Source organism: Lissotriton helveticus, chromosome 8, assembly GCF_964261635.1.
Source record: "Lissotriton helveticus chromosome 8, aLisHel1.1, whole genome shotgun sequence".
Taxonomy (NCBI): Eukaryota; Metazoa; Chordata; class Amphibia; order Caudata; family Salamandridae; genus Lissotriton; species Lissotriton helveticus.
The window spans coordinates 23,372,836-23,398,419 of NC_136069.1; the positions used below are offsets into that span (position 1 = coordinate 23,372,836).

Sequence of the window (25,584 nt, forward strand, 5' to 3'; positions counted from 1 at the left end):
GTGGGATTTAATGTAAAATGCACTACAGAGGGCATCTTAGAGATACCCCCTGAAACCTATCCTACAATCCACGTCTTGTCTGAGAGGCTGCCTAGGCTGCCACACAGCAGACATGTTGCTGGACCCCTGGATGGAGAGCCCCCTGCTCTTCTGGGCCTGCAACAATGCACATCCTGGGCGAGGTGCTAGGTCTCCTCCGCCAGAATGGGCAGGGGGAAGCTTCAAAGGCATGCCACCTTTGTGAGCTTCTCCAGGCCACTTGCTGTACTCAGCAACTGATCCTGAAGAGTCTCCAGCCTTTATTCACCATCCAAGATCTCTATTGAATTTAATGTAATTTTTTTTTTTTAATTTTTAATTATTTATATAGCGCATCTGATACCTTGCAGGCTTCCTGGCGCTGGAGAATACTTTACTGAGGAAGAGACCGAAAGTATGTAGAGGCGGGGAGGTCTAAGGGAACAGCCAGGTCTTGATACACTTCCTAAATGGAAGAAGTTGAGGGATCTGAAATAACATTGAGCACCCGACGGCTCTAAAGCACCCTGCACCCAGCCGCCCGAGTGGCCCTGGCAGTGCAACCCTTGTCCTAAACCACTTTCCCATTTGCCCTGAACAAGTGACCAAGAGCCCAGCTCCCACAGCCGCATGGCCTGCTAGCCAGCAGCCACCAACCGCAGGCGCCTCTCATTGGTTAACATTGGGCCTAACTACCTCTGCACCCAGCTGCCCCTGTGCCGCTGAGGGTGTACCAACTGTACCTACCTGACCCTGGGAGACCCCTGAGTCTACGCCCGGAACATTAACTCTGCCAGTCGAGAACTTAACCCCAAATCCGATAACTGATCTTTCTTCCATAGGGAAACATTGACTGGTTTCACTTGGAAATTCTTCTAAGTGTGGAGTTTTGAAACTTTAAAATATTCACCTAAAATCAGCTGAACAACGATTTCCGATGTACTCACCTGTTATCAGGCGAGAACCCAGTGCTGCGCCTTTTAGCACAGCACTGACCCTGAAAAGTAATTTTAACTCTACTTATCAGTAAGTTGTATTTCCTTCCATAGGAACCCATTGTCTGGTTTTCATCAGAAAAGTTTCTAAGTGCCGATTTTCACAAACTACAAATATTCCTTAAATGCATTCTTTCAACTGTTTACAGGAGATGCACCAGTGCTGGATCCAGGATCCACCACTGAGTGAGAAAAAGTAACGATAACACAACTTACCTGCTAAGAGAATTTCCTCCCGTAGGATAACATTGGTGATTCTATGTGAAAAAGTTTCTAAGTGTCAACTTTTGAAATACAATAATATTCCTTAAAAATTACTACTGTAACCAAAACGCTTTTACTTAACTGTTTACAGGAAATGATCCAGTCCTGTGGTTAGAAAAGTAATCCATAAAGTAACTTATTGCATTTAACTAGAAATTCCCATTGAGCTCAATGTTGCATTGGGTTTGACATTGTGTTGCCCATTGCAACAACTGTAACTACTGTACTGAAGTCTATTGCGTATTTGCAAAGTATTTAAACTAAAGTAATTCATTCTGAGAAAGTATACTTTGATACCTTGTTGGTTCTAAAATAAAATTACTATATATTTTGATACAAAACAATTGGCCTAGAGTTCAGTTCTTGAATGTGTGAGACCATTTGCTGACTGAGTGTGTACAACAAATGCTTTACACTGTTCTCTGATACTGCCTTACTGCTCGACCAAGCTACCACTTTAGAGAGTAAGGTTATATCTAACTTTAGCCTCTGCCAAGCCTCTGGGGACTGTGGACTCTGTGCACACTGTACTTTGCAATGGTGCAGTATATACAGAGCCACTTTCCTACACTCATGCACTGCTGCAATTCGCTGAGCACTACCCATGCAGTACAGCCATCGCCCTGTCACTACCCATGCGCTCTTCTAGTCACCCAGCCAGCACCATGTACTTATCCAATCACTCCGCCAAAAGCCAAGCAGTTATAAAATCACCATGCTCTCTCCTTGTAGCACTCTAATCATTCAGTCACTACTCATGTACTCATGCAATGACCCAGGCACTAACACATGCACTGCTACAATTACCTGAGCACTGCTCATGCCGACCAGCCATCTCCTTGTCACTACCCATGCACTCCTCCAATCACCCATCCTGCATCATTGCTTTTTTTGTGGGGTTTTTGTGTCATCATTTTGCCATATTTCTTGCTGGTTATACTCTAAACCCTCTAGGTCAAACAAAAGGAAACCAGACTGTAGACCATAAGAGGAAAAGTAAGAGTGTTGGCCCGCAAGCATACTACTGTTTCCACTTCCATCTCCTTTCGAAACTGAGACTACCCATGGATAGGAGATAACATGGTTGGCAGTGTAGGTGGCATAATCATAGGACTCTCGTATCCTTCTCTCTCCACCTTACCAACGGAGCACAAATTTTCTCACTACTTCTTAGATCGCATGCTATGTCCGATTCAGATGTATACATAACATTTCTAAGACACTCAGAAAAGGATGGAGGATTTTCAGGTTTCTATAACCTGCACATCTCATGCCTTGCCAAAAGAACTACATAAAACCAGAACTTTGATTCAACCATTGTGATTTGCACCTCTTGATCTAAGGTTACACTGGGGCTTTCTTTAATTTGTGTCACATATCGAGTTCCAAAATGGTACTAATATAGGACATGACATAAACAAATGTATATCGTCAGCTGCTACTAACATGCACCTAGGGCAAATATAGGCTTTACCAGTGATTTTGAAGAGCTTTGCTGAGGACCAATAAAGTCTATGGGTAGTAAAGAAGTGGGTCCGTTTAAGTGATGCCGGCTTTAATACTTGTCGTAATATACTATAAGAGTCACTCCACATTTGTGTCAAATCCTCATCATTGAACTCTTCACGCCACAATTTTAGAATTTCAATCTCGATCTTCGCACTCATCTCCAAAAAAGCACAGTACCAAAAATATATTTCCTTTTTCCCTTGACCAGTTCTCATCACTTGATCACATTTGGATTCCTCCTACTCCGCCCAATCTTGTGTTGCCCACCAGGAATTTAAAATTTGAATTTGAATATAAAAATTATTTTTTAAGCGCACGTTCGCCAGCGGCTTCATGGCGCTACAACTTACAGAAGCAGGGTGAACTGGCCGATGTAAAATAGAGCAGTTCAGGCTATGGGGGAAACAAATTAATTAAAGGCTTTAGAAAACAAAAAAGTCTTAAGTTGTTTCCTAAATTGGGAGTAATGAGTCATGGTCCTGAGCTCAGGGGGCAGAGAATTCCAGAGGAGTGGAGCAAGAGTTGCAAATTTCGAACCGCCCCATTTCTTCCTCCGGAAGCGCGGGACCGTGAGAAGGACCTGGGTAGAAGAGCGGAGGTCTCTAGTGGGTGCATAGGGAGTGATCTCAGAAGAGATGAAGGCCGGTGCCGTGCCCAGTCTCGCTTGGAAGGTGATAGAGGCCAGCTTGAACTGGACACGTTCACGAACGGGGAGCCAATGTAAAGATTTAAGGAGGGGGGTGACATGGTGAAATTTTGGTAGTTTGAACACCAGGCGGGCCGCCTGGTTCTGGATCTGTTGCAACCGCCTAAGACTATATGCAGGTACACTGGCATATAGGGCGTTGCCATAGTCCAGGCGGGAGATGACCATCGCCAAAGTGATCAGTTTAAGGGCGTGAAAAGAAAAGAAGCGGGACACCTTGCGTATAGTACGCAGTGAAAGAAAGGAAGAGGAAACCACAGAGCTAACCTGGGAGTGAAGAGTAAGTTGAGAATTGAGCTTGATACCTAAAGTTTTAACAGAGGAAGAGGGGACCGGAGGGGAACCAAGGGAAGGGGGCCAGAACAAAGAAGACCAGGGGCTGGATGAACCACCCGTCAACACCAGCTCGGTCTTATCTGGGTTGAGTTTTAGGTGGTTGTGGTTCATCCAGTCACGGATGTGGGTCATGATAGATTGGAAATTAGAAATAGAAGACAGAGAGGAGGACAGATCAAAAATTAGTTGGAGGTCGTCAGCATAGTTATATACTGCGACCTCCATCTGCTGTAAAGAAAAAATAAGTGGGGCAATGTAAAGGTTGAACAGGAGGGGAGAAAGGGAAGAGCCCTGGGGGTCCCCGCACTGAACTTTCCGGAAATCCGCTGTAAAGTCACCCAGGCGAACAGCCTGGGTGCGGTCCCTCAGGAAGGAGGATAACCAGACCAATGCAGTACCTCCGATCCCCGCCGCCCTGACACGGGAGAGTAAGATGGTATGGTCGACCGTGTCGAAGGCGGCTGAGAGATCAAGCAGGACCAAGGCCTGGGTCTTGTTGGTATCCATTCCCTCCCTGAGGTTATCAAGGACCGACAGTACCACGGACTCCGTAGAGTGTGCGGGGCGGAAACCGGCCTGGCGGGGGGCTAAGACCCCGTGCATCTCCACAAAAGTGCTCAAGGTGCGAGTGACGTGGCGCTCGAGCACCTTTGCTAAGAATGGCAAAAGGGAGATGGGACGGTAGTTGGCCGGGACCGAGGGGTCCGCACCAGGTTTCTTAAGGATGGGGACAATGATTGCAGTTTTCAGCGGGGTGGGCACCACACCCTGGGAAAGTGAGCTGTTAAGGAGGTGAAGAGGGGGATCAGAACATGAAGAAAAAATGTGACGGAGAATGTGGGAGGGACAAGGGTCTAGAGGGGAACCAGATTTGACCAAGGGAATTATCGAGGTAAGACATTCCTTAGTCAACAGAGGAAAAACGTCTAGTTGACCCGTAGGGGGGGGGACACTGAGGGTCCACAAACGTGGGAGAGGGAGGAGGAATGTTGGCCTTGATGGTAGAAATGTTCTGGATGAAGAAATTATTTAGGGAGTGACAGAGTTCAGGTGAAGGAGTGGGTTTCAGAGTAGTTCTGTCAGAGAATGCCAGGTTGTTCACAATCGAAAAGATTACTTTCGATTGGTTCTCTGCGGCGAGGATTTTGGAGGAGAAATAAGCTGTTTTTGCCCCTAAGATGGCCTGCTTATACTGGGCCAGTATGTTAATAAACTCCAGTCTCAATAGGGGGCAATAGTTTCTCCTTCAGGCCCGCTCAGCTCTGCGTACAGCTAATTTAGTAGACTTGAGGTCCTCATTGAACCACAGGTTGGCATCCTTCTCCCGCTTGGACGTAACCCGCTTGAGTGGGGCAATCGAGTCGCAACCAGAGGTAAGCCACTGGTTGATGGAAGCGGCTTGGGAGAGAGTAGATAACCCCTGTAATGAAGGGTAGGAGGCAGTAAGTAAGTCGGAGAGGTTGCCTGGGTCTACTCGTCCCCAGGACCGGACCCAAACGTTTTTAGGAAGTGAGGGTTTGGCTGGGGAGTATATGGGAAGAGCAAAGGAGATCGAATAATGGTCTGACCAGGTACAGGGTGAAATAGAGACAGAGTTTACAGGGCAGTTCAAGGACCAAATCTGGTCTAGCACATGTCCTTTAGCATGGGTGGGGGAGTGGATGTGGGGTATAAAATTAAAAGATCGGAGGATTTCTGAAAATTCCTTAGAGGAAGAGCACTCTGCAGGGTCTGACGGCCAAAAATTGAAGTCACCCAAGAGCAGGATGGAAGTGTTATTAATAGCGATTGTAGCTAATACTTCTAGGAAGGTAGGCAGAAACAATAAGGGTGATTGGGGGGGGGCGGTAAATAAGTAAGCAGGTAAGAGGAGGGGAAATGGAAGTGGTGCGAATGGCCAGGTACTCGGTCGTAGCAATATCGGGCAGAGGGAGAATTTGAAAAGGCAAGTCTGCTCGGGCAATGAGCGCTACCCCTCCCCTGCCGTTAAGGCGGTCCGAGCGTAGGGCGTAGTATGAGGCTGGTAAGGTGGCCAAAAGAGCGGGTAGGGAATCATCACGAAACCAAGTTTCAGTGAGAAACAGCAAGTCTGGGGCATGAAGGTCCAACAACATCGATGTTATGTTATGTTATGTTAACTATTTTTTATATAGCGCGCGGATGCCGCAGCCAAGAGGCGTCCCGGCGCTTGGAGATCTGAATAACACAACACGATTAAGAAAGCTGGACAAAAAACAGACTAAACTGTGGAGAAAAGAAAAGTCTTCAAGGTCTTCCTAAAAGGAAGCAGATCTGAAATTGAGCGGAGTGGAGCTGGAAGAGAATTCCAAAGAGCAGCCGCCAGCACTGAAAACGAGCGACCACCCACTCTAGCCCTTTTAAAACGAGGCACTATGACAAGGTTAAGACTAGCAGAGCGAAGAGCTCTGGTAGGAGCATAGTGCAGAATAGTCTGTGCAAGGATCGGGGGAGAGGCTAGGTTGAGGATTTTAAAAGTTAAGCAGAGGGCTTTAAACTTAACTCTTTGCTCAATCGGAAGCCAATGAAGATTGCGGATGGTTTGGCGAGCTGAGACAAATTTCGGGAGGCCGACAAGCATCCTAGCCGCCGCGTTCTGAACCCTCTGGAGACGGGACAGTTCGGCCTGGTTTAAGCCCAAAAACAGAGAGTTGGCATAGTCCAGTCTGGTAAGAACCAGAGCCTGGACCATGATCTGTCTTGTCTCAGCATCGAAAAATTTAAAAATGGGCCTCAAACCATGCAAAGTACCAAAACATACGCCAGCCACGCGTTTGGTATGGGAAATAAATGAAAGCTTGTCGTCGAACCACACCCCAAGGTTTCTGACTTCACTCACAGGGGTAGGCACAGGGCCAAGATCAGTAGGCCACCATTGATCTCCCCATAGACCACTTTCCTTACCGAAGATAATGACCTCGGTCTTAGAGGCATTTAGTTGTAATCGGTTGTCCGCCATCCAGCCAGCAACAGCTTTTAACGCTGACTGGAAGGTGGGGGCGTCCATGCTGGAGTCTCCATTCAGTGCCACCGCCAGCTGCGTGTCATCGGCGTATGACACTAAGGAAAGACCAAAACTATGGGCAACCTCCGCCAAAGGCTGAACATACAAATTAAATAAAGTGGGACTAAGAGCCGAACCTTGGGGAACACCCTGAAGAATAGGACGTGACGCAGAAAAAAAAGGGGGGGTGGACACTTTAAAACCTCGATCCTTAAGAAAAGAGCGAAACCACTCAAGTGCCGTCTCTCCGACTCCAGCCTCCATCAGACGATGTATTAAAATCTGATGGGACACCGTGTCGAAAGCGGCACTTAGATCCAAAAGGATCAGTGCCGCCGTCTGACCCTGATCCAACATCTTCCTTATGTGTTCCACCACAGCCAAGAGAGCTGTTTCGGTGCTATGACCTGCACGGAATCCATTCTGGGAAATATCCAGTAGATTCGTTTCTTGCAGGTGAGCAGATAAAATGCGGTTAGCATGAGCTTCCGCTAGCTTGGCTGGCCAAGGAAGAAGGGAAATGGGCCGGTAGTGTTCTGGTTTGGTCGGATCGAGGGTAGGTTTCTTAAGGATCGGAATGACCACAGCCTGTTTCCAGGCCTTGGGAACACTGCCGAAGCTGAAAGATATGTTGATGAGATCATGAAGGGCAGGATAACAACATTCAGCAAGTTCCCGGAACTGTGCAGGTCGCAAAGGATCATCCGGAGAGCCGGATTTAACTTTTGTTGTCAGAGCTAAAAACTCATCCCTGGTCGGACTAGGGATGGTTAGCAATGATTTTGGGGCCATAGAAGTAGGCATTTCCTCCCTGATGGGAAGCTGAGAAAATGACCTATAGATGGCCTCCACCTTTTCAACAAAAAACGAGGCTAGATCCTCGCAATGTGCCAAGGAGGGCTCAATAGTAACAGTGTCCGTCCTCTTGCTGGTAAGGTCCTTACATACCCTGAAGATGACCTTGGAGGGGTTTGTACTATTTTTTATCTCCAGAGCGTAAAAAGCAGCCCTAGCAGTGCAAATGGCCCGATGATACACTCTAGTGCAAGCCCTATAGGCCGCCTTGAGGTCAGTATCATACGTTTTACGCCAAGCGCGTTCTGCTTTTTTGCAAGAGACTTTCAGAGCTTTCAAAGATTCATCGTACCAAGGGCTTGAAGGGCTCGATTTGGTCTTACACCACTTGGCCGGAATGAGTTTATCTAAAGATTGATTGAGCCATTCACAGAAAGTATCATAGCCCCGGGAGACTTCAGTTGGAGGTGAAGGATGGTATTTCATCAGTAGCTGATGGAAATGCTCCAGATTCAAATTTCTCCAGGGACGTCTGAAACTGGCTGGAATCTTCTTTTCCGCGAATGAGCTACGGCGGACCGGGTATTAAGATAGCAAGCTTTGAGAGTTTTAATGGGTGCAGGATTGGTAGTACCCCTCGGAAGATTGGTGGGAACGTGGTATGGAGGAGGGGGAACATGAAAGGGGGATAAGCCGAATAAGGAAATACGGGAACGGATGGCAGCAGGTAAAGACCAAGAACCTTGGAGGCTTAGAAGGTCTGCTGGGGAGTAGGTGAGCAAATGGGCAGAGTGATGTGCCCCCGGCCGGCCGCGGACGGGCGCAGACGGGCTTGACTTGTGCGCGACTTCGGCGCGAACTCGGCGCTCCCGCTGCGCTCGTCCGCTGTGCTTGCTCCAGGTTGTCATATATGTCTGGTTGCCGTGACCCACTAGACCGCTGACCTGCACGGTGGAGAGGCAGGGCGGAAGTGGAGCAGGACCAGGTAGGAAGTGTCGCTCGTGGGCTGACCCTCCGCTCAAACGGCACACAGCCGGGGCGGACCGGGGTCAAGAGCGAGAAAGATAGAGGTAGGTTCCCCAAATACAAAATGTTAATTCAGGCACAATGCTCTCAATCAGCATGAAGACATTTAAAAGTTAGCCAGCATAAATGCACACGCGAGCGCGCAGCGCTGTAATCTAAGTGAAGGCTTTAAAAATATACCAAGTGCGCAGCACCGCTATCAGTCAGCAGGGCTGAGCAATTTAAAATTTAAAATGCGCTGGGATCAAAGATCAGAGTAGCGTGGGAGCGCGCGAGTAGCCTGCCACCACTGTGATCTGTAGATCTCAGTCGATAATATTTAAACCTCGTCAACAGACCATTAGTACATTTGCACAAAGATTCCCAGCTCATGAAATTTAGGCCTACATAACGATCTGCCAAATAACAAATACCACCTGATTTCAAAGGCTGGCTTAGTTGATCCCACAAGCACTCCGGGGTACCATGCGAATCCCAAATCGGTTCCCATAATGAAAAATATGGGACTCTCAGAGTTTTCCGTACATACATCCACGTATGTAATGCAGACTTCAAAATCTTGAGCCTCGCCTTTTGAAAAAACTTTGGGTTTCCGTATTTATAAAGGAAGTGCGTTTGAGCTTGTGGGACGTCGGTTAGCATTGCCTCAAAGAGTAAGCTTATCATTGATTTATCAGTTCTATTAGCAAGCATGCGAACATTCTTAAACTGAATGGCGTAGCAGTGAACCAGTATATCTGGTTGTGCCAATCCTCCAATTTCAAGCCTCCTACACAACTTTTTCCAATAAATCCTAGGGCCTTTTGATGCCCAAATAAAACTTCCTATTATCCCCTGAAGTTTTGCTATAACCTTCTTTTGAAAGACCAACGGGATGGTATTGAAAAGAAATCTCACCTTTAGAAGTATAATCATTTTTATATGGTTTACCCTTCCTTAGCTATTCAAAGATAGGTTTGCCCATTTTGAGGGTAGTTCAGTTACTTCCTGACTAACATTCCTCCAATTTACTTTTATAATATCATCCATTCTTTGAGTTAACACCCCTAAATACCATCTTTGAGTTTTCACCCCATAGTTTGCCATACCCTGATTCCAATCCATAATCTCGGTTTTTCCCGTGGTTACTTTATACCCAAAAATTAGGCCAAACCTCTCTGCCTCCTCACCAGGTTGGGAATTGCGTCTTGCATGTTTCTCGTATACAGCAACAAATCATCTGCGTATAGTGCTAATTTAACTTCCAGATCCTGTGATTTAAAAGGGAGAATAGCAGTGTCTGCCCTTATCAGATTAGCTAGTGACTCGATATATATATTAAAAAGAAGTGGGGACAGGGGACATCCTGCCTTGTCCCTCTGAAAATTTCAAACCAGTCTGACAGCCCCCCATTTATCAAAACCCTGGCTTTAGGACCACTGTATAAATTTTGCACCGCCCTTACCATATTCTGTGAAAAACCAAAACTTAACAAGGCCTCCCACGGGTAGGGCCAATGTACCTGATCAAAAGCTTTGGCTGCGTCCACAGCCACTGTAGTCAAAGGTAGTTTCCGAGCCTTCGCAATATCCATGGCTTCCAACAACTGAAAAGTTAATTCATTCAACTGCCTCCCTGGTATAAAGCCTCTTTGGTTAGGATGGATAACCTTATTTATTAACTTAGCTACCAGAGATGCTATGATTCCGGAAAAGATCTTATAATCCGCATTCAATAAGGATATCGGTCTATACGAGTTCACTTTCAGTGGATCCTTATTTGGTTTCAAAATCAAAGTGACTGTAACCTCTGACCAAGAATTAGGGACCTTCTTCCCACTTATATATACCTCAATAAATAAGAATTGTAAAATAGGAGTTACTGGGTCAATCATACAGAGAAAGACCTCGACTGGTCGACAATCCGGTCCAGCAGCCTTTCCCTTCACCATTTCCTTACACTGAGCTCTTATCTTCTCATCCTTAATCTCTCCTTCTAAAGCTTTCTGTTGCTCTATGGTTAACCCTGGAAGTGTCGTCAACCACAGCCACTCCTTTATATCTTCTTGGCCAGGTTGAATATCATCTCTGTATAGATCTTTCCTAAAGCTACGGACCTTTCCACATATATCTGAGTTAACATTCAATACCTCACTAGATTCTCTTCTGGTTAACTCCCGAATTGTGTTTCTCGCCCTATCTGCCTTCGCCTTCCAGGCTAATAATGATCCACATTTTTCTCCATAGACAATGACCCACTTGATCTAGTTGTTCGTACTGTGATTTTTCTTTTCTTTTCTTCGCAGGTTCTCAGGCGGGAGAGGGACTTTCCCCAGGTGGCTCGGAAGAAAGGAGAGATGATGGTGAGTAACCAAAGGCAATGTGAAATCTTTTTTAAGATAGTCCTTCACCACACCGAATAAGTGATAAGGTTTGTATTACTCTTCTAGTGGGAGGGGTGAGGTTGAGGGTGGTAGAAGAGGTAAGAAAATAAAAAAATATGTCTGTATTATTGTGGCGCTCACTGAGGGTTCTTTTATCTCCTGGATGCTTCTTTGCTCTCTCTATCTGTGTTACAACTACCTTTCGTTCACAGAAACACTTTTCCACTAACACCTTCAAAATAACATTGTATCTCGTAACAGAAATCAATGCCGTTTGGTAGGCTGATAATAAAAGAGCTTCCCCAACCCACCCCCCCTTTTTCTCTTTTCTCTCGAGGATGTTCTATGGCAAAATAAATCAATAAAACAAAACAACAAAAAAGGCGAAATCCCAACCGATTCTCTTTTCTCGTTGTCTGCAGCTTTCATTGTTTGCCGTTTTCTTTTGTTTTGACAGCCCCGTGCCTCATTACATACTTAGGCTATCTAGACCGGTAATCACCACCCTCCCGCTTAACGATTACTCACCGTGGTGGCCGCAACTCTCCTGAGTTGCGGCAGCGATGTTCCAGCTCTCCTGAGGGGTCCACCACTCCTCCGTCAACTTGTCGTCCGTGTTCTCTCCCTCCTAGTATCGCTGCAGGGCTTCTGATTCTGCCGCGCCTCCCTGGGTCTTGCTCTCGTCGTGACGCGGCGTCTCCGTCCTCTGCCCGACTTCCGCCTCTCTCCTCAACCGCCCGTCTTCTTCCTGGTGGATCTCTGGCTCCTGGTGTGGACCGCCCTCTTCTAGGCGGTCCAGGGCAGCTGATTGGCTTTCCGGCGGAACCGACCGGTTGGTCACCTGTGTAGGGCCGGCCAAAGGGTTAACCCTTTGAGCGCCACCCCCATACATCTCCTGCCAGCGCTCGGCCGTGAGGTTCGGAAAATATGCATTGGATGAGTCTTACTGCTCGGGCAGCCTGTACCTCCCACACCCATGCACTCCTCCAATCACCCAGCCAGCACCATGTACTTATCCAATCACTCTGCCAAAATCCAAGCACTTATAAATTCACCATGCACTCTCCTTGCAGTACTCTAATCATCCTGTCACTACCCATGCACTCATTGTGAGAAAGTGCCATCTTTCTTGCAGGCTATGCCCCCACTTTTTTGCTGAATGGCTGATGTACATTGACTGAGTGTTCCCTGGGTTCCTGCCAACCAGGTACCCAGGGCCTGTATTCCTTCCCTAAAACTGTGTTGAAACCTAAACCCAATTGGCATCCCTGGCCACAGGTCAGCCCCTGGTAAATGGTACCCTAGGTACCCAGGGCACTGTGACCAGAGAAGACCCCTAAGGGCTGCAGCACTTATTGTGCCGCCCGTAGGGGCCCTGTACCCTGACACACACACGCACTGCCTTTGCAGGCTGAGTGACTTGGTGCAGAACTAAACAGAGAGTCGACATGGCACACATCCCTGTGTGCCATGCCCACAAACCCACTACCCTGTCATACCTCTGTCACCCCTCTAGCTGGGTACACTATGCCAGTGGTATGGGCATAGGTGCATGAGCCCTGTGCCCCTTCAGTACCCAGGGCCATTCCTGGGCACTGTAAGTGCAGTGATGCCATTAAGAGTATATGGTGCTGGGAGATTGTCATTGCGAACTCCACAGCACCATAATGGCTACACTGAAGACTGACCGCACCTGAAGAATCTTCGTCCCCGAGCCTGCAGTCTTTGTTCGTCTCACAGCTTTCCCTTTGAAACACATTGGGCCCCCCGGCCCAAAAGCACCCTGCACCCAGCTGCCCCAGTGCCACTGGATGTGCACCAACTGTTCTGTTCTACTTTCCCACTTGCCCTGAGTAAGTGACCAAGAGCTTTGCTCCCACAGCCGTGTGGCTTGCCTGCTAGCAGCACCAACCAAAGGCCCCCTACCTGCCATAGGCTAACATTGGGCCTACTCTCTCTGCACCCGGCTGCCCCTGAGCCGCTGAGGGTGTACCTACCTGAACACTGAGTCTTGTCCCTGAACCTTAACTCTGGCAGTCGAGTAATTACCTGAAAGCCGATAACTTACATTTTCTTCATAGGGTAACATTGACTGGTTTTCACTTGGAACTTCTAAGTGTCGAGTTTTGAAACTTTGAAATAATCACTAAAAATCATCTGATCAACGAAAACAAAATGTTCGAGGCATATGAGCTGCAGATCGTACACTTTTGCAATAGATCGCCACCTGGTCTTGGGCTCGGATGATTGCAGGTTGTTGTCTTCTTGGAAGAAGTCTTTGTAGTCACGAGATAGGTGACTCCTCCCTTGGACAATACTGCGCATGGTCATCGACTCCATCCTCAGATTGTTTTTTTTCCGCCACTGGGTTCGGATGAAAGTTTTCCACTCCGGCTAGAAAAGACTTTTCCAGCAACTTCGTAGCGACCAAAAACTTTAAACAAACATTATCGACGAATAGACTACTTTTGGCATCATCAAGCTACATTCCGGTGCGTCGACGCGGGCCGTTGGGTCTATCGGCGCCGTGCGGCCTACGCCTCATGGACAGAACTCCATTCAAGAGATGCCCGGTATGTCGAGCAAAATTCCCTCCTAGCGACCATCACGAGGTTTGCAACCTCTGTCTATCGCCGGAACACGACGAGTCGACCTGCACAGCTTGTGCATCCTTCCGATCGAAGAAGACCATTCGAGATGGGAGGGCACGTCGACACGAGATGAGGAGATCAGCACCAGCGCCGGAGGCCATCTTCGAGGAGGAGATCGTCGAAGAAGACATCTCCGAGGGCGAGGATCCACTCGAAGACATCTCCGAGGACGAGGCTCCACTCGTCGCCGAGGAAGACTCACCTGATCTCCAGAACATATCGGAGGCAGAGGACTCAGACGACTCGATTCCATCTCGTCAACCCTTGAGTACTCTTGCCCCTGCACAATAGACACTACCCAAGCCAAAGGCAAAGGTCAGCACTCGGCCCATGGGGCCCAGTCGAGACCGAAATATCCCCTCAGACGCCCCGCCTTCGGACTCGGCTCCGAGGAAAACGACTACACCTTCCGGTGCCTCGGCACCGACAAAACCACATGTGCCAATTCCACCTCCTCCATTGGCACCGAAGCACACACATCCTTCGACATTGAAGGATTCTTCGACACCGAAGCCAAAACGCCCTTCGGTGCCCAAAGACAAAGATCCTTCGTCACCAAAACCAAAAGATGCATCGGTGCCGAAGACTGGACCGGATCCGTAAAAGGCTCCGACTCCGAAACCTTCCGGTTCCAAAAATAAAGATGGAAAGCCAGAGTCCGACGCTGTATAGCCAACGAGACCTGTCTCCACTCCAAAGTCTCCAACCTCGGTACCAAAGACTCCAAGGCCTGATTCAGAGACACCTAAACCCTCTAACAAGCCTACCAAGCCGAAACCACCTTCGGCACTGAAATTTGCCATGGGACTCAATAACGCCTCCTACAGCAAAAAAACACAAAACAACCCCTATCAAAACCGAAACAATCGACGCCGAAGAAAGTTGCAGAGGAAGAAGAACTGTTTAGACCAGATCCTAAACAAAGGAAAGTCCATATCAATCCAAAAACTGGACATGTGGAAGCTATTCCTCACAAAAAGAGACCAGCAGAGACACCACTTCTACCCGTGGTTCCTGCCAAAAAGAAGGATTGTGCAACCTCTCCAATGCACCCTTCCCCTCCTTCACCTTCTTCTCTCCTATCCCTCCTTACATTTCACCTACAGTTTCTCCTGTTCAATCTCCTGCATCATCACATCACACTGACGAAGAGTATGATCTAGGGGGGGGAATGACATACCAGAGCCACATGCATACCCTGTAGATGAAGATGTCAATCCAGAATATCCCAAAGATGACGATATATATGGCTTCCCACAACACAATGTGCCCGACATTCCTGATCCTCAGTCCTACCCAACAAAACCTTCCCCTCCAGAAGATAGTATTGGGTTTAATCATCTCTTAAATAGAGCTGCCCTTTACCACGGGGTTTCAATGCACTCTGATGCCATTGAGGAGGATTTTTAACTGGATACATTTGAGCAGTCACAAAGGTCTACGCAAATACTACCCATGATCAAAGGAGTCATTAAACATGCTCTGGAAATATTTAAAGACTCGGTACGTTGTAGGGTGTTAAATCCAAGAATAGAAAAGAAATATAGACCAGCACCATCTGATCCAGTCTATTTTAAGGGACATCTGCCACTAGACTCTTTAGTAGTGTCCAATGCACGGAAAAGAGCCAATTCCCAGACTTCGGGTGACACGCCCTGTGAGAAGTTGGCCTGATATATGATGCTCACTAGTTCTAGTGATCACCTTGTATCAGTCCAAACAACCCTTATGGTGATTGGTTGTAAGTCAACCTTATAGACCAGCTATCCTAATGGTAGCATGGACAAAGCAGTCTTAGGCTAAACTCTTTTGGCATGTGAAGCCAGCTGTTTTACCACACAACCCCTTGAATACCAGATGAAAGGACACCACACAGGTTGTTATGAAAATAAACAGTATATTTATTAATAACAAACACCTGTGAACTCTTTATGAGGTCAGAGGGCTAAGCACATGACAATCTCCTAGGAAAAATATGATAAGTTGCACAAAATTACAATGGTGCCCTAGGGGCACGACAAACCATATACTAAGTAAATGGTATAAGGAAATCGATAGAAGGAATGGAGCTGTCCAGAGGCTGTAGGTTCGCTGGGACTACGCTATCCTAACTTTAGGTAAGTAATAGGAGGCCCACGGGACGCGGGTGCAGAGTGTGAACTCACACGCGAGATGCGTAACAACGTCAATGAACAGTACAGTTCAAGAAAAAGGTGAGTTCGGACAATCCTGACTAGATAGGACTAAAATGACTGTGAATCTGGACACTAGGAGAGTTAATCTACCCTTGAGCACCGAAATGCTCTTGTTACCTCAGCCACGGGCTGCGGGTGCATAGGTGTGGAGTCGTGTCGGGTTTCTGCGTTGAAGTCTATGGAGCCTGGAAGGAAAGATGCTCCAGGCGACCAGGAGGAAGATGTCCGGTGCGATCCACGGGTGGATCGAGGAAGAAGAGGACCTGAAAGCAGAGGGGACAGTGTTCAAAGTCACTAGCCAGTGACCGGAGTGGAACCAGGAGGGAACCAGATGCTGTCGTCGCGATCAGGTGAAGAGTGGACGCTTGTCTCTGCAGCCACGCGGACCCGAAGGTGTCTTCGACGACCAGGATGGAGGCACAAGCTGTCCCACGCAGGCTCTCGCTGTCGGCGGTGTCGGATCCGGATTTGGAGTCAACAGGCCTTGGCAAAGGCAACCCACACGGTGAGTGGAAACGGAGTCTGGAGTGGACCAGGAGGGTCCAGGGTGCTCCTCTTTTGGAAGGGAGCAAGGGCCAGTCTGGAGCAACCAGACCAGCAGTGTAGTTTTCAAAGATCGTCGTCTAGGAGGTCACTAGTCAGCCGGCAAGTGACCAGACAACGCGTCGAGCAGCAAACAGGCAGAAGGGCCCCACGCAGATCTCGTGGATGCTGGAGGGCTGATCTTCGGTGCAGGAGCTGCTCGGGGCTGGGGCTTCTCAATCCCCAAAGCACTTGGTCGAGTTCACCTCGGAAGTCGTGCTGGAAGCGAAGTGCAGTTTCTCCAAGATGGCCGGTCCCACGTGTCTCGTCGCACCCACGGATCTCAGCTGTGCTGCAGATGTGAGTTGAGGTCGGAGAGGTCTGGGAATCCGGGTCTCGTCGGGCTCTGAAGTCTGGATCCTCGAGGGAAGACGACAAAGTGAAGCCGCTGGACGCTTGATGGTGCCTGCAGTTGCAGGGTGGACACTCCTTGCCCACAAGGGAGATTCTTCAGTCTTCTGTGGAGCAGAACGTCGAAGTCCAGAGTTTCTTCTTGTAAAGTTGTTCAGGATAATCTAATTTGGAATGGGACCAGCTCCTACCTTTATTCTGCTAAAGGGGGCTGTACTACGACTAGGTCCCTCCTATGGGTGGGACCAGGAAGGGGGGTGGTTACACCCCCTATCCTTTGTCCGGTTTCGCGCCAGAGCTGGGGCAGGGATGCCCCAGCAACTGGTTTGAACCGGTGTATGCACAGGACACCTTGTGTGCCCCAGGCATGTCTCATTCCTTTCAAGCCTGTCCTACCCAATACACAAAATCCTGTCTGGGGTGGTGCTAGCACCTCCCAAGGCAGGAAACCCTTTGTCCAAGCCTCCCTCGCTGGAAGGACTCCCAGCAGCAGGAGGTCAGACTTGTGTCTGTGGTGGCAGCATCCATTTTGTGATGCCAAGGCTCGAGTTAACTTTAACCTGGCCAGCATCATGAGAACGTATGGCTTTATTCCGGTGTCCTACGCCGACGATACCCAGCTCCTCTTCCCTTTTAAACATCTCACCCCCGAGGTCAAGAACTCCTTTTCCCAGGGTATGAAGGCTTTGGCGCATTGGATGTCCACCAACTATCTTCAATGCAATGTCGGTAAGACCGAAGTCATGTTGTTTGGAGAAGCAAAACTGCCATGGACTCCGGACTGGTGGCCACAAGATCTTGGTCCAGTCCCGGAGCCAAAGCAGGTTGTAAAAAATATAGGAGTCAGACTAGATCAGGAACTCTCATTAAAGCAGCATAGCAACTACGTTGTGGGTTCACGCTTCCACGTAATTGGGCTCTTACGGAAAGTATTCCCTCTGCTTCCCGACTCAGTCAGAAAAACACTGGTGCAGGCTCTTGTTTTAAGTCGCATAGACTACTGCAATGGCCTGTTTCTGACCGCTAACGAAGGAGTTCTAGCAAAACTCCAAGTGGTTCAAAACACTGCAGCTCGATTAGTCCTTAACGCCCCTACCCGAACCCCTTCCAAACCTCTATTGGCAAAACTTCATTGGTTGCCCATAAAACAGAGAACCAAATTCAAAACTTGCTGCATTATTCATAAATGCCTTAACGGTTCAGGGCCCGAAATACCTAAAAAACAAATTCATCCCCTACGTTCCTACACGCTCCCTCAGGTCCAGTGACCAGGATTTGCTATGTGTCCCTCGGACTAAGAAGGCTAGACACGGTGGTAAGGCACTGTCTGTGGCTGGACCCTCTCTTTGGAACAGTCTCCCTAGAGCCCTCAGACAATGCTCAGAACACCTACGATTTAGGAAACAACTTAAAACCCATCTGTTCCAACTCTAATCATCCAATCTAGCTAAACTACTATACATCTTACCGTTGTGGCTGCTAAAGCGCAGAGATACTCCTCCGGGAGTTGAATCAAGCGCTATACAAACCCGCAAATAAATAAATAAATAAACCGGGGTTCACAGTTACATGCATGTCGTGTCCCTCTAAAAGGGTGGAATGCCGTCGCCAGAATTGGCGAGGGGGTAGTATTCCAATTTGTATGACACCTTACTCGACATGTTTTGATAATGCTATACCAAAGTTAGCATTCAACCGCGAGGATTATAATGCACTTAAGAGTATATGGTATAGCGTTATCATGGAACAGCTATTAGGACTTGGTTCCGCAAGCTGCAGACGGGCTCAGCTCATGCCAGAGCACCATCTCACATAATTCCAAGCACTCTGCCTTCAGTATTGATAAGGCCTGCCATAGGAGTGACTGATAGGAGTATATGTGTCCATTTTAGGGTTAGATATAGGTATACTATATCTACAGCAAAGGGTGATTACACCACCTTGCCTCAGCTGTCTTAGCAGCCAGTTGTGTCAGTTTTGAATGGCCAGCCAGGGGTGGCATAATACATGCTGCAGCCCCTGGTATGCCCTGGGTACACCTATGCCCTGGGTACCTAAGGTACACTGTACAGGGACTGATAAGGTGGCCCAGTATCCAATTAGGTCTGTACCTAAGGTATATGGAGTCCATTTTACAGAGAGAGCAATTAGTCTGGGGTCCTGAATAGCAGGATCCCAGGCCAACTAGGTCGAAAACCAGCAAAACACTAGGCAAAAAGTTGGGGGTAACCATAGTCAGATATCCACCTTCCTACACGCCCCCGCCTGACAAAAAAATCTAAAGTTATTGATGCGTCAGGGAAACGAATAGCTGCGCAGGCCACAAATATATGGCGCATAGCAAATACACAAGCCCTGCTCTCACGCTATGACAGGGCTCATTATGATTAGGGCTCCCGGTTTTCCGTTTAAACGGATTTTTACATATAAATACAGACGGAAAACAAGTTTTCCTTTGTCTGTATTTATATGTAAAAACGGGAAAATACTAGCACATTTTGTGGCACTGCCCTGCTCCAGCAGAGAGTTGGAAAACAGGTATGGTGATTGCTCACAGAGTAAGTATCGCCTCTGGATTGGTGTTATCAGTATTTATGGGGTGAGAAAAAGCCATTCAAAAAACAAGGCCTCGTTAAAAGTGAATGGTCTTTTAAAGACCAGTGAAGTACTCGGGTGTTTTTAACAAAGAAAGTTTCATCCAGTTCCTGTGTGGGAAAAGTCAGTGTGGAGCAGAGTCAGAGCTCAGAGCCCCCAAAGCCCCCAAAGGCCGAAAGCCTTCGGAAAATTGATTGCTGAGTGCATCGGGGCACGGGCTGTTTGTAAAGTTATCAGCATGAACTAGGGCACATGATGTGCTTGTTACTATACCAACTTTAGCGCAGTCCAAATAAATAAAGCCTTAACAAGCACCCACTAACTGTATTTTTGTCAATGCCTTCAATACAATGTATGGGTAGAGTAGTGAAATATTATAGATTTCAATGTTAGAAAAGGCACAGTCCTAAACTATGATGCCCAATAGTGTGACTTATTTTAAATAACAGCAGGATTACATTTTGACGATAACAGGACTTTCCATTCGCTGTATATTTAAGAATGTTTGAATGTGAACTATGAATTGGGGCTTGCTCCAGTCGGGCCTGGTGCTAGATCCCCCCTCCCGTCTCCCTTCTGGTGTGATACAGCATCAATCACGCTTTTAACAATTCAACTTGACACGTCTGTACAGACTTAAGTCGGAGGGACAGTAAAATCAGCCCCGTTCGCACCTCTCATTGATTGCCTTTAAGGCTAGCTTCCCTCTGTCCAAGGGGGGAGGTTTTTTGCTTACGTTTTCGGTGCGCCCCCAACGCCCCAGCTCTGGAAGGAAGTGCAGAGCTGTCACCGCGTGAACTCGGCCTGCTCCCCTCCCCTCCTGCTCAAATATCTTCACTGTGGGCCTTGCAATGATATTAGTTTTTCCCACTTCAAAAATGATAACGTGCAGTTTAGAACGCAGTGCTGGGCACATACAGACATGCTTTTTCCGGCAGCATATTACTCTTGTCTAGTGCATAATTTAAATTGAGTTGCTTCTAGGTGTTTATAGCGCAGCACAATTGGGTTGTAGATGAAGGCAGTGTGAGTTTCTCCCAGTGGGGCAGTATGGTGTTCAGTGTGTGAGAGGATGTGGCACTCTGTGCCGATGCAGAAACTGCAGGGCTCTGAGACAAATGGGTTTTGAAAGCACTTTTAGGCGTATTTGGGACATTCTGCGAATGGCAAAGTTATCAGATGAATGTATTGTGTTGACCAATAACAAACAAGTGCATGTGTGCATTGTCAATTTACATAAACGTGGAAAAATACTAGCTGCAGCGTCGTCTTTTACTTGTGGGAAAAATAAATGTGGATAAATACAGATAAAATGCCCCAAAAATAAATATGGATAAATACAGACGGAAATGGCAATAAAATAAATACCATAAAACCGGGAGCCCTAATTATGATCAATTAGAAAAACTGATGGAGCACCTCCCAGATCAATACAAAGATCAGGCAACAGAGCTCATACAAGAAGGCAAATTAATATCCAATGCCTCAATTAAATGTGCACCAGATGTAGCTGATACAGCATCCAGAGCAGTCAATACTAGTGTTATACTCAGACGACATGCGTGGCTACGCATTTCAGGGTTTAAGACAGAAGTACAGACTACCATCTTGAACCAGCCCTTCAATCAGAACCAATTGTTCGGGCCAGAAGTAGACAACACACTAGAAAAGATGAAAAAAGACACAGACACAGCTAAGTCTATGGGTGCATTACAATCCACACAGACTAGAAGTTCTTTTCGCCGCTTCTTTTATAGAGGAGGCTCTAAGCAAACGGGTGCAGATACAACATCATCTTTCAAAACGCACACACAGACCTCCTCTAACAAAGGCTACTTTAGAGGAGGATACAGAGGCAATAATAACAAGGGAAGAGGCAGAGGTAATAACAACAACCGCTCCTCTTCCACTCCCAAACAGTTTTTGAAGCCAGGGGCTGCCCTAGGAAACATTACAATATATGGAAACGATGGGCGAACTACAGAGGTATATGGCTGGAACCGCCAGCGCTGTCAAGGGACACCGAGAGGCTGATGTGATGGGGTCATGGGGGCGACATAGTACACATTGCTTTATGTATGTAACCTTCTTCTTTTCTCTACAGGACTGAAATGACATGGTGCCAGGGGGAGGGGGGATCCGGGGGGGGGGGGTGTTGGCGGAAGGGGTAGGTGGGTGGGGGGTCAGGGGTTATGTTCTAAGATGCGGTATAGATCGCGGCTTATGATAAGAAATGCTTGTTTGCAGTCCCTCCGGGGTACGGAGTGCTGCGTCTTTTGTGCGATCTGTCAATAAAAAGAGTTGTTAAAAATTGTTTAAAAAATGTCTCCTTTGGAAGTGTAATGATTGTTGTACAGTTTACCCTTCCATAGATATTCAAAGGTAGGTCTCTCATTTTGAGAGTTGTCCAATTATATACTGACTAACTTTCCTTCAATTTACTGTTGTAAAACCATCCATTTTCTGAGTTATTAACACCCCCAAATACCATATGAGTTTTCACCACATACCCTGATTCCAATCCATAATCTCGGTTTTTCCCGTGTTTACTTTATACCCAGAAATTAGGCCAAACCTCTCTGCCTTCATCATCAGATTGGGAATTGCCTCTTGCGAGTTTCTCGTATACAGCAACAAATCATCTGCATATAGTGCTAATTTAACTTCCAGATCCTGTGATTTAAAGGAGAGAATAGCTGTGTCTACCCTTATCAGATTAGCTAGTGGCTCGATATATATATATTAAAAAAAAGTGGGGACAGGGGACATCCTGCCTTGTCCCTCTGAAAATTTCAAACCAGTCTGACAGCCCCCCATTTATCAAAACCCTGGCGTTAGGACCACTGTATACATTTCGCACCACCCTTACCATATTCTGTGGAAAACCAAAACTTAACAAGGCCTCCCACAGGTAGGGCCAATATACCTGATCAAAAGCTTTGCCTGCATCCACAGCCACTAAAGTCAAAGGTAGTTTCAGAGCCTCCGCAATATCCATGGCTCCCAACAACTGAAAAGTTAATTCATTCAACTGCCTCCCGCTATAAAGCCTCTTTGGTTAGGATGGATAACCTCATGTATTACCTTAGCTACCAGAGATGCTATGATTCCGGAAAAGATCTTATCCGCATTCAATAAGGATATCGGTATATAGGAGTTCACTTTCTGTGGATCCTTATTTGGTTTCAAAATCAAAGTGACTGTAACCTCTGACCAAGAATTAGGGACCTTCTTCCCACGTATATATACCTCATTAAATAAGAATTGTAAAATAGGAGTTACTGTGTCAATCATACAGAGAAAGACCTCGATTGGTAGACCATCCGGTCCAGCAGCCTTTCCCTTAACCATTTCCTTACACTGAGCTCTTATCTCCTCATCCTTAATCTCTCCTTCTAAAGCTTTCTGTTGCTCTATGGTTAACCCTGGAAGTGTCGTCAACCACAGCCACTCCTTTATATCTTCTTGGCCAGGTTGAATATCATCTCTGTATAGATCTCTCATAAAGCTATGGGCCTTTCCACATATATCTGAGTTAACATTCAATACCTCACCAGATTCTCTTCTGGTTAACTCCCGAATTGTGTTTCTAGCCCTATCTGCCTTCTCCTTCCAGGCTAATAATGATCCACATTTTTCTCCATAGACAATGACCCACTTGGTCTAGTTGTTCGCACTGTGATTTTTCTTTTCTTCGCAGGTTCTCAGGCGGGAGAAGGACTTTCCCCAGGTGGCTCGGAAGAAAGGAGAGATGATGGTGAGTAACCAAAGGCAATGTGAAACCTTTTTAAGATAGGCCTTCACCACACCGAATACGTGATAAGGTTTGTATTACTCTTATAGTGGGAGGGGTGAGGTTAAGGGTGGAAGAAGAGGTAAGAAAGTAAAAATAAAAAAATATGTCTGTATTATTGTGGCGCCCACTGAGGGTTCTTTTATCTCCTGGATGCTTCTTGGCCCTCTCTATCTGTGTTACAACTACCTTTCGTTCACAGAAACACTTTGCCACTAACACCTTCAAAATAAACAAGCATTTGCAATGCAAAAGGTCTCGCATTAGGAAAGTTTGAGCTATTGGTATTGTAAATGACACATTTTGTATTTGTGTTGGTTTTGAAAATAGCTAAATTAATAGCTTTGTCATTTACAACGCTAATAGTTTTAACTTATGCAAATGTGACACCTGTAGCATTTGTAATGCAATATGTGTTGTATTTACGTGACTTAGATGTATTGATATTACAAATAACAATGGCTTTTAATTTTTTTAATAATTAATACTTAAATAAAAGTTATTGTTATTTATAATGGCAATAGCTTAAACTTTTGTAAATAACTTGTGTGAAGATTATGTTCAGTGTATTTTATTGTGATGAAAATCCAAGAACAGAAGGGAAATATTAACATCTTTTTGTGACATTTGTAATAAAGCTTGAAACATTGAGAGAACATATTTGAACCAGTTGTTGTTGAATGGTTGCACAGATTGATGCTGTGGTGGCGCTGAGTGATGTGGTGGCGACAAGTGATGCTGTGGCGTTCAGTGATGCTGTGGTAGCGCATAGTGATGTTGTGGTACCCCTGGGTGATGCTATGGTGCCCCTGAGTGATGCTGTTGTGGTGCGATAGAAAGAGTGAGGGCGATAGAAAGAGTGAGGGCGATAGATCTATAGAGTGAGGGCGATAGATCTATAGAGTGAGGGCGATAGATCTATAGAGTGAGGGCGATAGATAGAGTGAGGGCGATAGTGTCACAGGGATCCTGCTCTCACACAGAACTGTGCATAGAGACTTGGAACCTTAGTGAATTAGGGTGTGCCAAAACTCACCTTATTACCCAAAATCCCCTACCAGACTAGCAATCAGTGTCTCATTGGTTCTTACAAACTCCCAATGTTTAGACAACCCAGAACATGGACTTAGAACACCTCAGGTAACGTGGAACACATGAACACTCTTTCGTTATGCCAACATACCAATCCAGAACGAGGATTAAATGAAGACACGTGTACATTTGAAAGGTTTATTTCTAATGCAGTGTTCTCAAGCGCAGTGTCTTAGCTAATACAAGCAAACATATTATAAGTAACAAAGTTATCAACATAGTTACTAGTCCATAAAAATCAAAGGGAGAAAGCATGTTAAAATGCTGAAGGGAAAAAAGGCTAAATGGCACCTAAGCCTTACCCTCCCTTGCTTGTATATTGTATTATTTCTAAAGAAGGTCTCTTTGGGTTTTAGCAGGGCGGCCCCATACCTCTTGGTCTTAGTGGAGAGGGATCACATCATCTCCTACGACAGGTGACCGTCCTGTCCCGTGCAGAAGCGGTCGCTCCCCTCACTCCCTCTCACCTGGTATCTGGTATCGTAGCGCTATTTACACTGCTGCTGTGCTGATCGCGCTAACTTCTGTACATATCTCCATTGCTGTCTGGGCTCTGTGCCTTGCAACTGTTTTGAGTCTTATTTGGGGTTTCATTTGATCAGAGCGCTCGACCGTTGGGCTTGGTGATCTGTTAGCGTGTAATTTTAATTGACTGCTGCTGAAGATCGTAGCGCTTGCTCACTGCTGCTGGTTGCTTAATTTTAACATAGCGCTCCATTGCTCGCCCCAACCTCACCCTGATTGCTTTTGTTTTCATTGCTGCCATTTTGTTGTTGTGCCGTCCGAGCCCGTCCCCCCAACACGCTCCCGCCTCCCAGCTGACCCCACCTCCCACGGAGTATACAGGCTGATCCCTACCTCGCTGCAAGCTGTGACCGTCCTGTCCCGTGCAGAAGCGGTCGCTCCCCTCACTCCCTCTCACCTGGTATCTGGTATCGTAGCGCTATTTACACTGCTGCTGTGCTGATCGCGCTAACTTCTGTACATATCTCCATTGCTGCCTGGGCTCTGTGCCTTGCAACTGTTTTGAGTCTTATTTGGGGTTTCATTTGATCAGAGCGCTCGACCGTTGGGCTTGGTGATCTGTTAGCGTGCAATTTTAATTGACTGCTGCTGAAGATCGTAGCGCTTGCTCACTGCTGCTGGTTGCTTAATTTTAACATAGCGCTCCATTGCTCGCCCCAACCTCACCCTGATTGCTTTTGTTTTCATTGCTGCCATTTTGTTGTTGTGCCGTCCGAGCCCGTCCCCCCAACACGCTCCCGCCTCCCAGCTGACCCCACCTCCCACGG

The 25,584-nt window shown here is 46.9% G+C and overlaps 1 protein-coding gene across 46 annotated transcripts in view; it reads left to right on the top strand.

Annotated features, from left to right (window-relative positions):
* Positions 1-25,584, top strand: part of LOC144772242 (uncharacterized) — a 507,669-nt gene that overhangs the window by 391,910 nt on the left and 90,175 nt on the right. For 36 of the 46 annotated variants that reach the window (XM_078656418.1, XM_078656426.1, XM_078656417.1 and 33 more), the window contains 2 exons: positions 10,956-11,012; positions 23,108-23,164. The exons of 1 other annotated variant lie outside the window; for it this stretch is intronic. In XM_078656418.1, the coding sequence (XP_078512544.1) occupies positions 10,956-11,012; positions 23,108-23,164 (114 nt within the window). The remainder of the gene's footprint in view (positions 1-10,955; positions 11,013-23,107; positions 23,165-25,584) is intronic. 9 more of the 46 variants (XM_078656425.1, XM_078656436.1, XM_078656443.1 and 6 more) reach the window with 1 other exon arrangement.